Raw genomic sequence first — 15,212 nt, forward strand, 5'->3', positions numbered from 1 at the left:
AGTAATGAAGGGGTGACAAAGATAGGTAGGAACTGAGAAAATGGAGGATTAAGAGAGAGATAGTGAGAAATGATCAATAAAGACAGAAAGGAGAGAATGACGGCAATGAAGTGGTGGAAAGCGGTGGACAAGAATGACAGATGAAGAGAGGGGAGAGATAGATGGGGTCTAACAGGGTAAAGGCTGATAAAACAGATGGCTGAGAGAGAGAGAGATAGAGAGAGAGAGAGAGATAGACCCAGTGATCAAGATACAATGCAAACAATCTCACTGTGAGTGTTGATTCAACTCTGAGTGTTAAAAAATGGACCCGAGGGGTCCTGACACTCAGGATGTCACAGCTTAGCTCTGAGATAAAAGCAAGGGGGAGAAAATAGACTGATGATGGGGAAGGGGACAGAAATAGCGAGACAGCGTCTCGAGTAAGCGGTTACCGGAGCGTCTTGCGGTACATGTCTTCCTCTGTGAGGCCGTAGTAGGTGAGCGTCTCGTTCCACACAGGGTTCAGCGTGTTGCGAACAATCTTGGTCTTCAGTTTGTTGGCCTGCGTGTCGTCACAGGAGCGCGGATTAAGAGTCACAAGTCAACACAAAGCCTCTTAGAGAGTGAAAGTGTCAGCAGTGAAAGCAACCAAAACAATCAGCTTAGCAACCGCTCAGAATGATCATTATGGGACTTACATCATTGTCTTTTTTATAATAACAATCAAATAATAAAAAGCATTTGTCTCTTTATTCCCCTTTAATTGTACATACATTTCCTAGCCTTTATTTTTGATTGATTTGTTTCATATTTGCTTTGGCAATGTAAACATAAAGTTTTGAAATGCCGATAAAGCCCCTTGAATTTCATTGATTTAGGCAATCGTGGGGAAACAGCTAGCCTCGTGCATTGCCTAGATAACAGGAAAGTGGACTAACAAAAAACATGTTCTAATAACACAAAGCAAACCTTGCATGCTCCTGGGAGCAGGTGCAACTTGACGTATGGATCGGCCAGGCCATTGAAATCCATTGGTTTCAGCCCCTTAGAGGAGAGAGAAAGAGAGAGAGAAAGAGAGAGAGAGAGAGAGAGAGAGAGAGAGAGAGAGAGAGAGAGAGAGAGAGAGAGAGAGAGAGAGAGATGGGGAGAGAGAGGAAGTATAGTAAAATGGCAAACTGCCTACATCAATAAATAATTGCTAAATGGCTACACGTGTGGGCAAGTGAGTGGTTAATTTAAAAACAAACAGCAGAGCTGTGGCACCATGGTAGTAGCAGAAAGCCTGGGGAGCCTTAATTTGACAGGTAACTGTAACAACTAGTGAGTCACATAGTGCCAGATGCCTGGCTGACTGTTTCAAAACAAACATGCTTTCAAACAGTGAATGGAATTAAAGATGAAGTCTGGAAAACATCAGTACAGGACAGACATGCTGTAGACAGGCGGGAGTATATTTCACTAGAAAGGACTCTAATATCTGACATTCAGGATGAAAACAAATAATAAAAAAAAGTAATTCCTTTTCATTAGAAGTGATATTGGAGGTTTGACAAGGCCATGGTGGGGAAACTGAATGATCTACAAAGGTCTACTAAGTGAGGTGGATAGTGTGTGTTTTCTTTCTTTTCTAAATGATGGAACATACCTTCGCTCTCAGAATTATGCAGTGTAAGGAGCTGGTCGCCCTCTCATATAGCAGGTCAAATGCCAACGTTCCCAGTGAAGCTGTTAAGCCATCAAAACAAAAGAGAAAGTCTGAAGAGCTGGGAAATCGTGTGATTTTAGCAAGATCCAGAACCCTCAGAGTACATATCTAGCCACCCTCACACATGCCCACGCCTATGCTTTTGATTTTGATTTGACTCTCTGTTCATACATTTTTCATCATGGGTGGGGATGTGTTTTATCCATAAAAATGAAAAGGAATCCCGCACACTGATTTGACCTCTAAATTTACTTTGATTTTTAAAAGTTCCAGTCGACAACTCGTCAATATTTTAAAAAAAAACTAAAGTCAAAGCAGAAGTCAAATCTGTGTGTGCCTGACTCTTTTTATATTCATGGATGTAAGTTTGGGGCTTTGGATTCCCTGCACCACGGAAAAAAGTCAAGCAATTAGGTGTGCAACTTAGCAGGGATATGTTTTATTCCTGCTTCTTATCAGACTGATTTAAATACACACATTTTCCTTTTCGGAAATGACTGTCTGACATGTCTCATATCGTCGCTGGAAACCTCATATGTCCAAAACTTTTACTTCTCAGGATTCAAATAAAAAAATAGCAAAAGTAGCAGATCTACAGTTTCGAGCCGCGTTTCGAGCTTGTATACCTAATACTTTTGATACTTTTACGATCTTTTATGATCAAGTAGGGAAAAACTCAAAAAGCTAGAATATGGAGATATATGAGGTTTATGCCTGACAGCAACGATATGTTTGATAATATCACAATTTTATAAAATTCCTGTTTTATTTTTTATTTTACAAATCGGCCTACCGTCAAAACCCATCACTTCAGCCCAGATTGGTTGGATACATATCTCTAACGGTGATGACTTCATTGCCTGCAGCAGGGATGTGGACTGTCACAGATTATTGTCTTCATGACTCATGGTCATGGCTGTTAACCATAGGCTATTGCCTATTCAGCTCGGTGGCTATTGTCTGTATCTGTATCTGTATCTGTATCTGTATCTATCACCATGCACTGGTGGGTGGATACAGGGTTAATGCACAATGTTCAGAATCGATAGGCGATTAATTGAAGAGCCGAGGGGTTGGCTGTATTAAAACAGGTTGTAACTCAAACTGTCATAACCAGTCTGTTCTACTGATCAGAGCCCTCAGGAGCATTTTATAGACCAGATCAGAATATTTGTAAACAAAAGTATAGAGCGGTATATCTGGGTAAAGTCTATGCATATACACAATATAAAATAAAGTGTCCAGAACATTAGCCATGTCTAGTTTGTCAACCTGTGGATATTATATAAGTAAATAATATATTTCTAATAGTCAATAACAATATCATAAGTGTCATTGTTCTTCCAGATTAATGAAGGTTAATGAATAATACTGGTCCAATGCAACGATATCTACCCGGAAATGCTGGACATTTTTGGTTGTGGTGATGTCATGATGATTTGGTCTATACTGTTTAATACGCTGATGATCACTAGTCAGTTTTAGGTGTTTCATATGACAGATTCCCTAGGTAGACATAAAGCATCGGTAGCTTTCTCAACAACACCAAGGAGACTCTTGGGTCTCGAGTCTGTGACATTTCCCCATTGACTCACTGCTGTCATCGCTGTCACAGCTGTCTATCTCAATGGAGGTGTCCATGCTGCTCATGGCCGACAGCGTGCCCCCTCCTCCCCCCGCCACGCCCGGGGATAACAAGCCGCTGCTCCCTCCCATAGCTCCTCCCACTAGACCGGCGCTGCCAGGCGCGAGCGAGGTGGGAGGCCCCGCCGGATTGGGCGAGGCCGGCTCGGAGATGGAGGAAGTGGGCGAGAGGCGGGGGAAGTAGGCAGAGATCTGGCGGATGGGACGGATGGGGCCGGGACACACATCGATGGCCATGTGCTCCTGGATGGAGACGGCCAGGCGCTTTCCCTTTCGCACAGTCATAGGGCTGTAGAGAGAGAGAGAGAGGAGACACAGGTGATCAACAAAGTAAATCAAAAAACAATTTCCTCTCTTGCCGGAGCCCTCATTCAATGCCACGTTGACTATATGCTTGCACCTCCAACATCTCAATGTCACTAAAGATTACGCTTCAGACCTCCAAAAACAAACTGATTCGGCTACCTCTCGGCCTGGGGCCCATGACCCACCTATTTCCAACACATTTTGCCGGTCTGGGATGGCTCAGGGTAGAAGACAGGGTTAAGCAATTAAAAATGGGATTGGTTTTCAAGAAAGTCAAAGGGGCTCAGCCTTCAATGCCCTCAATACCCTCATACCTGACTAACTCACCAAAGTGAGTGACACCCACAGCCACAATACTAGAGGGAGCGAGCGTCAACAACGATCTGGTCCCACCCACCTATACATGTAGAACAAACATGGGTAAATTCTCTTTCTACTGCTTCGTTCAAAACAGGCCTGAAAATCCATCTTTCAGGAGGACAAAAGGGGAGGTAAACTCAGTTCTCCCATAGAAAGGTGATGGCATTCACTACCTACAGTTTTTTTTGTTTTTGTTTTGTATTTGTTGATATTGTATTTTGGTGTTATTTTTATGCTATGTTGATGAATTGAATACATAGGGCCACAATGGAAACAAGTCCCCAGGACTTTTTTGTGTCATCCTTTTAGCTCAAATGTCTGACTGTACCTCGTGCTGTTAGCATTTCTATCTAATACAGTATTCAATCAATCAATCAATCAACAGAGAGACACGTAGGATTCATTCAGGAAGGGTGATGCCCAGTCATAGGTCTGTATAGAGGAGCATTCCCATCCTTTTCTGGATCAGGGCCCACTTGAAAATCTCGAATGCGTTCGAGCCCCACCCACCTGACCACTTAACAATCAATCAAGCGATAGTGTGTGCTAACGTAGCATACTCTAAGTTCCTATTTATCGGTATCACAATGAAAACACATTTTCAAGGTTTAAAGGTTTAAACCAAAAATACCATGACATTTTATATATTGTTTATGTTATCAATAAAGTCTTAAGTGTTCTGTCAATGATTTGGAGGCTCATTTGTAGTATCCTCATGGCCCACAGGTTGGGAATCGCTGGTATAGAGAGAGAATAGACACAGAGGGAGAAGTAGTGTTCATTCAGAATTGGCACACACAGAAGTTGTAAGCTGGCTGCAAATGGCTCACCGTGTATTACATTATCTCAGTATATCCCCACTACAAAGACATTTTTATGTGCAGCTTGAAGCCAGAACAAGGGCAATGATCATCGATCCATATAAATGAGAAGTGTCTTTCTTTACACACAGAAAGCGAGTTAAGCAAAGCAAGATGAGTAGGAACAAGGAGCATGGGAAAGGGCAATAATCATCGATCTGTATTAGGGCTGCACGATTATGGCAAAATAATAATCTATGACTATTAATAACAGTTATTGGTGATGAACTGATGATGATTTTTGGTTTGTATCATTTTCTTAATGCCTTTGTTACTCTTTGTGCCATTTCTTTGGCCAAATTAAATGCAATGTAATGGCCTCTGTGACTATATTGTTTCAGATGGATGGAGAGATGGGTTGTACAATGTTCTGTTTATTAACCCTTGTGTACTGGCGAGTTACCCTTAAGGCAACTCCGCACCAAACAGACTCGTCCAGACTATTGCAGACTACTCCAGACTGCAACAGACTGGTATTCGGTTGGCAAAAGTTACCATTTAAGTCTGTCAGCCGACTGGCCATTCATGTGCTAATTTGACTTTTAGCGTGCCAGCGTTGCCAGGTCTGCTTATTATAAGCGACTTTGGGCTTGTTTCCCTGCAAAGCCACTTAGGGATGTTCCCAGCGTTTTTTCTTCACTGACGTGCAGTGGTGTAAGTAACTAGTACATTTACTCAAGTACTGTACTTAAGTACAATTTTGAGGTACTTTTACTTTACTGGAGTATTTCCAATTGTCTATACTTGTACTCCACAACAATTATTTGAAATGTTTAGTTACTAGTTACTTTGCAGATATAAATCATTATGAAACATACATTAACCACTTTAGCCCTATTTTATACCTATAAGCTATTTGAAAATAGCAGATCTACAAGCTCACAACGTGTTGCGATGCACGCGTTCCAACTGTTGATCAAACAAAGTGTTTCAATACATTTTCCTGATTATTATTTTCATAAAAACACAATTTTTGATTTAAGAATTGTGCAGCCCTAATCCATATAGTGCATTATATGAGTGTCGTGTCCTTCTTTACGAAGAGAAAGTGTGAGTTAAGCAAAGCAAGGTGCTTTGAGCAGGAAAACAATGTTCCCAGAAATAAAACCTGGCTTACTCAAAGATATTACGATGCCAAATGCAAGTTGTTTTTATTCACTAAAGAGCCCTTGATTGAAACTATAATGAATTTGAGTGTGTGCTTAAGCCTATACTCTCACTGCAATCTCTTTAACATAATTAAAAGACAAAACACAAATCCCTCAGAGAATGAAAAAGCAAAGGAAGGTCTGTAGAGAATATTGGAACTCAATTGAATACATTAAATACACTTATTCAGAGATAATTACTTGCTCTGGACGATTGCGGTCTCCCCCTGTATTCTAATTATCTGCAAAGAAATTGCTGCGTCGCCAATGCTTAGACGTTATCTTAACATGCTTGACAATCCAGTACTGATGGATGGCTAATTATGGAGGACATTAGTTTAACTATGGTTCTTCTGATAGAATGAAGTGTCATGATGATCATTATAGTGGCAGCTTAGACAGGATGGATGTGTCAGCAATTTTTGTAAAACAAGATTTAAAAAGAAAATGGAAATGGGGTAGGGGTGGATTAGATTAGAAGCCTCTCACAGTCCCAGCTTTGTTGTCTAAAGACAGTGTGCCTTGAGGGGCTGTGCTGTCCTCAATACCAAACAAACAAGCCCTAAATTGACTGAATGTAGTTGTTTATTTATTTAATTTAAGCATTATTTAACTAGGACGGTCCTTGAGATTAAAATATGTTTTTCGATGGAGACCTAGCCAAGACAGTACACCATTACAAAGTTACAAATATTATAGAATAGAGTACATGTATATATAGTACATGTATATATATATAAAAAAAACAGATACATAATACAAAATCCAACTTGGAATAGCAGTTACACCATTCTTTTTTACCAGGGCTTTAAACGGCAAGGGAGACCAAATCTTTCATCTGTAGTGTGTTCTGGAGGTTATTCCATGACCAGGGCGCAAAATAGGAGAAAGCTGCTGAAAGATGCAGCTGGAAAGCCAAGACCTCTCCCTAAATCGATTTGCTAGAAAAATAGGGGCTTTCACCGGCAAATATCTCTATACTTTATGGCCATGTGGAAAATCTGTCACACTGACAACCTAACATCAGGATAAAAAATAATCCCCACATTGAATCTTTGATGCGGATTCGAGTCTCAACAGCAGTCTTCCATCCCTGTTACTGATTGATGTTTTATTTTATATTGGCAAACATTCCATATGAAATGGTGAATACGTTTGTGTTTCAAATCGGTTACTATTTCAGTAATGTTAGGTAGTGAATCACTAAGCAGTAAATTGGATTTTAGGCACTGGCTAGTTTATTGAACATTGGGACATGGATGAGTCAGTCACGTGCGACAGGATTTTGAGGCAGTGTGTTTATAGTGACATAACATTTCAGATGAATAGTTGCCAAGTTACTGTACTGTAGGTATAGAATAAGAGTCTAAAAGGCAGTGCTGCACCCTTTTTGACATCCTTTATGATCATGACATGTCACATTGTGCAATGTGAAAAAGGTAAAATCACATGTGAAAAATTCATCTCTTCTGACTGTGCAAGTTTACCTGGGCCTACCGATCATACAAAGTACACGGGGCAATGTTTTACCTCGAGAAAACAAAAGTAGGCTACTAATAAAGAAAGGGACTGTTTTAACAATGGAAAAAAACAAAAACAAATTTAAAACTATTATTATGGGTATAATAATTTTGGGGGCATAATTTTATTCACTGAAAGTGGCACTAGAGTAAAGGCCTTGGAGGTCACCAAAATCAGTAGGATTTATCCTCCAATCTGCCCATTAGATTGTGAGATATCTTGTGTCCAAAGGTGACATCTTGGCCTAAGGGTGGCACTAGAGCAAAAGCAAACAAAAAGCAATTTGGTCTTCCTCCAGGGAAAAACAAATGCATTCAGCAGGTTTCATGGCAATCCATGTATACATATCCAAATATGTCGTTGACATTTGTTGGGGCTAAAGGAAAGGCCACTGGGTTACAGCAATTAGCAAGGGTCATTCTCTGGGGTCCATGAAGGTACACAACCAGTTTAATGGTAATCCAGCCAATAGAGCACCGAAGTCCTGACGTCACTCGTTCATCCCCAGGTTTGCGGAAGTAATTTCTCTATGGAGAATAACATTGGGTCATCTTAGAATCGTCTCATATAAGAATTGTGGTCCAAAAATAAACACTGCTTGTCGGCGTTATTGTCAGGGAGGAGGTTCTGTATCGTTTATGATAGTCAGTCACTTATATTTGATACAGTCTGTTTCTGGCGAAAATGTAACTAATTCGGCGGAAGTAACATTAGCGTTTTCTCACCGTCAGTTGATGCTTCATATCCATAAGAGTCAACCCGCCGGGGTCATTTGTTTATTTTTGGAACACAGTTCTTATTTGACGCGATATTAAATACGTCTACAGGATTCAGAACGGGGGTGGAAAACTGCGAACCAGGTAGACAAACAAAGGATGTGTAAATTACGTCAGACTTCGGCGGTCTATAGCTTTTCAGATTTGTTGTTTGGGACTAAAGTGGAAGCCTGGAAACCAGACGGAGGCGCTCGTTGAACGTTTTCTTTTTTTCCCCCACTTTGCTTCAAAGTAAAAAATAGAAAAAATAAAAAACGCTGAACGAGCGCCTCCGTCTGTATTCCATGCTACTAAAGTGGATAGACAGTACCCAGGAGGGCCACACTCTGCCCAGCCGGTATGTTAACACCCTCGGGAGCCCTCGGGAGCCCTCGGGAGCCCTCGGGAGCCATTAAATGAGTGCACCTACTAGCTAAACAGCAGTTGTTACCTCCGGTCAGTGACGATAATGAGCAAAAATCCTGGCGTTTGGGTTCTGTGATTTCTCCAGGGAGCTCCCTGGCGCTGATTTTGGTGTTGGGACACTTTAGAAAATGACACACAAATCACCAACAGACTGTTTCGGATGCTGCCACATGGAAAGTGGCTCTGCCCGCTAAGGTCACTGGCAGTAGGCTAAATAGCTACTTCTGGACAATCAGGGAAAACTAAACAAAGGCCGGAAACGTTACACACACACCGCCACCACCCACCATCACCACCTGCTGTTGTTTTTTTCTTATTTATTAATCGGACGAACCAGAACAAAACTCTTACGTACACAAGAGCTACAAGCTCACATCACGTTTGTAGGTTATCTAATTTCGCCACGCGACGCCATCGCACGACAAAGTATAAAATAGACCTTGAGTGGTTATTCTAGACACATCAATCTAGATCAGTGGTTCCCAACCTTTTCTGGACCAAGGCCTTGAAAATCTCGAAAGCGTTCACTGCCCACAGGTTGGGAATCGCTGGTCTAGAATCAACTAGTATAACCCATGTCTGACCAGCCTCTAAAGTTTGCCTCCAAACACTGACTTTCAACACACTTGACGGTTGTTGGAATAGTCTGGTCCAAACTCGCACCCGCTGTGTGGTAAGCACGTGGCCACCGCGGCTCATCCAGCTTTCCCTGGACCAAGATGAAACAAAACGTACCAGCGCACCAGGCGTGACATACACGCCAGCCTGGAAGCTCAATCCCACTCTTCTCAAATTGACTGCAATAATGTGAGGGTGATTCTTGGCTCTGGGTTTCACAGCGATGTGCATCTTGGCTCCGGCGGTGGCCAGCTACCAGCAGCCGCTATTTTGGCGACGTGTCCAGCAGGCCCAAACAAAAGCTCTGAGCAGAGTTAATGACTGGATGTTGAAGCCCTGATTTTGTCAGCACTGAATTAAGTAGGCTGACAAAGGAAGAGATAAATCTAGGATTCGTGCACTTCACGACAAGGGGCTGCAGCTCTCCAAAAGGACGAATGACTCATGGCACCCTGTGACACACGGTCCATGCTAATGTGTGATTGGAAGCTGTGATCTGTCAAGCTGGGCATGGTCACCATCAAATATCGCCTCAGCATGACCATAAACCATGGTGCGAAGGAATCAAAGCTTATGGAGCGCTCATTGTGGAATAATGAGCTGGATATATGATCCACTTGATGTAAGTTATAATGAAATTGCCAAGGATGATTAGAACTATGATGAGAATTGATGGGAAGCATTTAATACGTGTAGCTAATAACGATGGATGTCCTTATGAGAACAATCATTCTGCAGCAGCATATGTGTCTCTCTCTCTCAGGCACACGCACGCACGCGCGCACGCACGCACGCACGCACGCACGCACGCACGCACGCACGCACGCACGCACGCACGCACGCACGCACGCACGCACGCACACACACACACACACACACACACACACACACACACACACACACACACACACACACACACACACACACACACACACACACACACACACACACACACACACACACACACACACACACACACACACACACACACACACACACGCCTACTAGCTCATATACATTTGCATAAATAAACATTAATGAATGCAAATACACACACATGCAGCTGTTGCTAACTGGGGACATAGTGGCTGTTGATATGGCATGCGTGCGTACTCAAGTCGCATCCAAACCAGGCACATCCATCCAGCCATGAGGCAGAGCTGCGTGTGCACCTAACAGCGCTGCTACAGATGGGGGGGCCTTCTGCCTCACAGACCCATGGAAAATAGTAGCTTATATGATTGATCACTCTCATATTGCCCAAGAAAATCTCTCCTATCTCAGCTTCTCATCACATCTCTTTATTGGATAGGTGTATTCTATCACGCACGACATACGTACACGCTCTCGCTCCTACAAGCCTGGGGGCATGTTGATTTGATCCATTTTCACGGATAACAGGGTTTTCATGTGGAAAGGCTGTCCTACATGCGTGTGCATACAGTATGACTTGGAGCCTCTGAAGTCACACAGCAAAACATGCTTTATATAATTCCAGTAAGAAAATGGCATAAATTGCCCCCAGTGGCTCCAAGTTATGCAACCTCATATGTTAGGCACCGAGTAGCCTGGAGGTTTTTGGTGGCTGCATGAAGTGGGTTTCCCCGCTTCAGAGCAGCAGAACAACATTGATAGCCAGGACCCGGTGATCAAAAGCATCTTTGAGAAAGACTGCAAGATGTTTCACCTCTCCTCATCCACTTTTAGATCTTTCACTACGAATTAGAGTCATTCTGTATTCTGTAGGCACGGACGCTCCCCCACCCACTCCCCTCCCTCCATCATACACCACCAGCCCCTGCTGTGTTTATACCCCATCACATTAACAACGCCACCTATCATCTTTCTCCCTGTTCCTTCCGCCCGTCTCATTATCTTAGTCCCTTGTCTCTTATCCTTACCTGTAACCTGTACCTCTCCTGTGTTACATTCTCTCTACTGTTGCTGCTGCTGCTGCGACACCTGAATTTATACCTCCGGGGCTCAATAAAGGTTTGATCTTATCGTATCATGGAGACACATTCTGTTCCACCTGTACGTACAGAATGTGGGGAATTACATCTCTCTCTCTATGCCTGCCTGCGCCCCCCTCTCTCTCTGTTGCATTCCTTCTTCTTGTGTGTCCTACACACAACTGACCCCCCCTCACTCACCCCCCGGACCCGCGGCGGTTTCCCTTCAAACAACAAGAGGCTGCTTGACAGACAGTTCAGTACGATGCTGCACACTGTAGCTACTCATTAGGATCTAATAGGAAGGCAGCGCATCACCGGGAGCCGATGTGTCAGGGAGCGCGTGTCAATTAGCCAAGTTATTTTCAGTCTGCTGCCGACAAGTAAACTTCAGGTGGAGTGTGTGCTCATCATGTGTCTTGAATGTTCTTTAATAATACATATGAAGGATGACATGCATCATGATGCATGTGAAAAATAAGGAAAAAAAACAAGCCACATGTGACATCACTGTGCTATGAGTGTATCTGTGTGCAACAGAAACACGCACGCACGCACGCACGCACACACACACACACACACACACACACACACACACACACACACACACACACACACACACACACACACACACACACACACACACACACACACACACACACACACACACACACACAGAGTCTGGTCTGACAGTTAATTTAACAAACTTCACTATAGAATGTTAGGTCTGTTGATAGTGGAATTGTGAGATGTTGGCAAGAACAGATTATAAAGAAATGAAAGAAGAGAATGTGTGAAGAATGAAGATGGAACACATGCAGACGGCTGAAGTCTATGACATGGAAATTGTTTTTCTTTTTTTAAAGATAAACATATCAGTTCTACAGCCAGTAACATTTAAAATCCTTCACATGGCAGCTTTTGCACCTCACTAAGTGCATATCAACAAGTCAATCAACTGATTTGCAGTACTCACCTCAGCGATAGCGCAAGTGTGAAACTCCACATAAAAAAACAGGGGATTCCAGAATGCACAGCAACGAGACTAACAGGTGGCAAGGAGACAAGCGGAGAGCTAGGGACCAAAGCAGCGGAGAGAGAGAGGAGAGAGAGTGTGCAAATGAGAGAGCTACAGAAAGAGACAGGGAAGGAGAGAGAGAGAGAGAGAGAGAGAGAGAGAGAGAGAGAGAGAGAGAGAGAGAGAGAGAGAGAGAGAGAGAGAGAGAGAGAGAGAGACAAACCAGAGAGGTTGGGTGGTATCATTAAAGATGGGGGTGCATGAATAGTTCAAATGAAGATGAGAAAGACAAAGGGTGAAAGATTAGAAGGGCTTGAAGCTGGACAGAGATGAAGTGACAAAAAGGGATAGAGAGAGAGGAAGAGGGATCAGGGAGTTATTCCTTGACAGTCTTTCATCTGACTATCCTTGTCTTTCGTCTCTCCCTTCAGTCATTGTTCTCTCCCTCTCTCCCTCCCTCTCTCCCTCCCTCTTTCCCTCCCTCCCTCTCTCTCCACCCCTTCAACCCATCACCCACCCACCCACACTGTCACTTCAATGCAGCCATGTGGGTCTCCTCGGGAAAAGAACATTAAAAGACTCTCCATGACTGTGTTCACATAAGATGCCTGTGGAAAGCAGCATGGCACCAGCGTTAATTTAAATCTCTGAGAGTGTAAAAAATGGAGCTGTGGAGACTTTACTGGGTAGAGAGTCTCTTCAGACTTACTCTCCATATAATTAAGCTAATAACACTTGAGGCAGTGATAGACAAGTGGAAACATGCCATTTCCCCCATTTAGTCTCCAGTTGAAGGGTCATTATTGGTGTTACTTGCTCTGTTCCACTGAGTCTCCTCCTCTGTCTGTCTGTCTGTCTGTCTGTCTGTCTGTCTGTCTGTCTGTCTGTCTGTCTGTCTATCTGTCTCCCCCTCTTTCTCAGCATGTCATCTTTCAAGCTATATCATCTTTGAAACTCTCACATTCTCAGAGACTGTCTTTATCCTCTCATCCCCTTCACTCATTATTCACTCAGAAATGGCTCTATCTACATTTATACCATTACCACCACAGACACATGCATTGGCAGGATTTTTTTTAGCAGGACCCAAATGCATTTTTTTTCTCCAGGTTCACAGGCAAAAGACTTCAAACAGGCAAACAGATTCACGGGGTTACTTACAGAACAAACCATCATATAACTAATAGCAGGTTGCTCACATTAGCTTCAACAGACAACCATCTAACTAACTGAGTACATACACCGGCTAGCAGGACACAGGTGAACACAATTCACAATCAACATATGGCAGGAATGGCTGCATATGATAGACTGAGGGCATGGAGGTAGGGGCTGGGCAATTAACCTACAGTAACATATATTGAAACTGACATTTTTAGAACCAATAACCAACTAAATCTTAAATAATCAAGGCAAGATTTTTTACATATATATTTTAATGTATTATACTGTAAATCAACGAATCAACACAAAAAAGTTCTAATCGATTTTTTCATAATTGACTAAATTGATTAGTTTGATTAGACATGACCTTTGTTGTACAATGGTGGTGTACATAAAATAGTGAAAATAGCTGATCTACAAGCGTTAGACTGTAGACTGTATAAAAAGAATGGACAACGTCACGTTGTCCATTCTTTTTATACAGTGTACTGGTTTCTACAGACCGTAAATGAAGCCGATTTCAAATCCGCCATCTTTCAATATCGCGTCATCTCCTGCAGAATGCCACCAGACCATTATTGGTTGGGTAGCTTGTCAATCAAGAGCGGGGGCGGGGAATAAATGCTATTGGTTGTGTAGCTTGTCAATAAAATCATCCCGCCCCTCCTAGAGCATAAGCTACTTTATCGTCAACTTTACAATAAATGGGACCATAGTTTACCAAAACGCATATCATGATGATTGAAAGGAGACTTTAAACTAGCGACTAGAAGCATATAGTATTTATGACAATTTTTATTAAGGTAAGAAAATCTAGTCTAAAGTTTGTCAAAAACCCATCCGCTTGCGTCAAGATAAATTCTTTCTGACACCAGCAGGGGTAAAACAGCGAAACTACAGCCCATTCATATGAACTGTCTCTTCCGTATTGGTGTCAATGTAAAAATCTCAAGCTGGCCCCTTGGTTGCGATGCGATCAGCTATTTTCGCTCTATACAGTACAGTATACATGTTTATAATAATCGTTAATTAATTTGAATCGAGGCAAAAGTTTGAAATTATCGTAACGATCAGTTGAAGTCATATCGCCCAGAGTTATAAGGGCACGATCACACATACTGTACGCTTCAGGTGGGTCTTTCTTCTTTTCTTTTTTTTCTCTTTAATTTTTATCCCACGATTTTGCAAGCTCATTTTTTTCCCCCAGTGCCAATTGTCTAAGTAATCCTGGGCACTACACTTCCTCTGCCAGCCTAGGGAGAGCCTCGAGCCTCGAGCCGAGCTCATGCCTCCTTCAATGCATGAGAGCTAACAAGCCTTCTTATCACCCGACACCCGGCACTTTCCCCGGTTGGACGTAGCGGGTGGAAGGAACACGTTATTCTAACCAGTTCCTTTCCCCTCCATCAGACGCCCCAGCTGACCAGGGGGAGGCAGTATAGAGACCAGGATTACTGCATGTTTTTTTGTGAGGGTACCTACCCTACACGGGGAGAACATGCAAACTCCACACAGAGAGGCCCTTTCGCCAACCCCACCTAAGGTATGGGCACTGATGACGCGGAGGAGAGGACACGCCCCCCAGCGCCCACAGCGTCCTCGGGTGGGTCTTTCAATGGGTCTGAAGGTCGGAGTTTAACATTGGTGAACTTTGACCGGGTGTCAACCAATAGGAAAGAAGCGCTGTGGTTGACCCCACTTAGCAGCATTCTTTCAGTCAACCAGCTCAGTGGTCTTGTGGTTATGAGTGTCC

General features: G+C 43.0%; 1 protein-coding gene across 2 annotated transcripts in view; it reads right to left on the reverse strand.

Moving 5' to 3' along the window:
- The window catches only part of LOC308104133 (double C2-like domain-containing protein alpha), a 57,019-nt gene that overhangs the window by 24,887 nt on the left and 16,920 nt on the right, over window positions 1–15,212 (reverse strand). The window contains exons 1-5 of one of the 2 annotated variants that reach the window (XM_080454446.1): window positions 12,254–12,325; window positions 3,283–3,620; window positions 1,628–1,707; window positions 952–1,026; window positions 435–544 (exon numbers count right to left, since the gene is read on the reverse strand). In XM_080454446.1, coding sequence (XP_080310572.1) covers window positions 435–544; window positions 952–1,026; window positions 1,628–1,707; window positions 3,283–3,620; window positions 12,254–12,285 — 635 coding nt within the window. In that variant the 5' untranslated portion in view covers window positions 12,286–12,325. Of the gene's footprint in view, window positions 1–434; window positions 545–951; window positions 1,027–1,627; window positions 1,708–3,282; window positions 3,621–12,253; window positions 12,326–15,212 lie in introns of those variants that run through there. The other variant, XM_080454447.1, reaches the window with a different exon arrangement.

This window comes from Gymnoscopelus braueri (assembly GCF_963280865.1).
Source record: "Gymnoscopelus braueri genome assembly, chromosome: 17".
NCBI lineage: Eukaryota > Metazoa > Chordata > Actinopteri > Myctophiformes > Myctophidae > Gymnoscopelus > Gymnoscopelus braueri.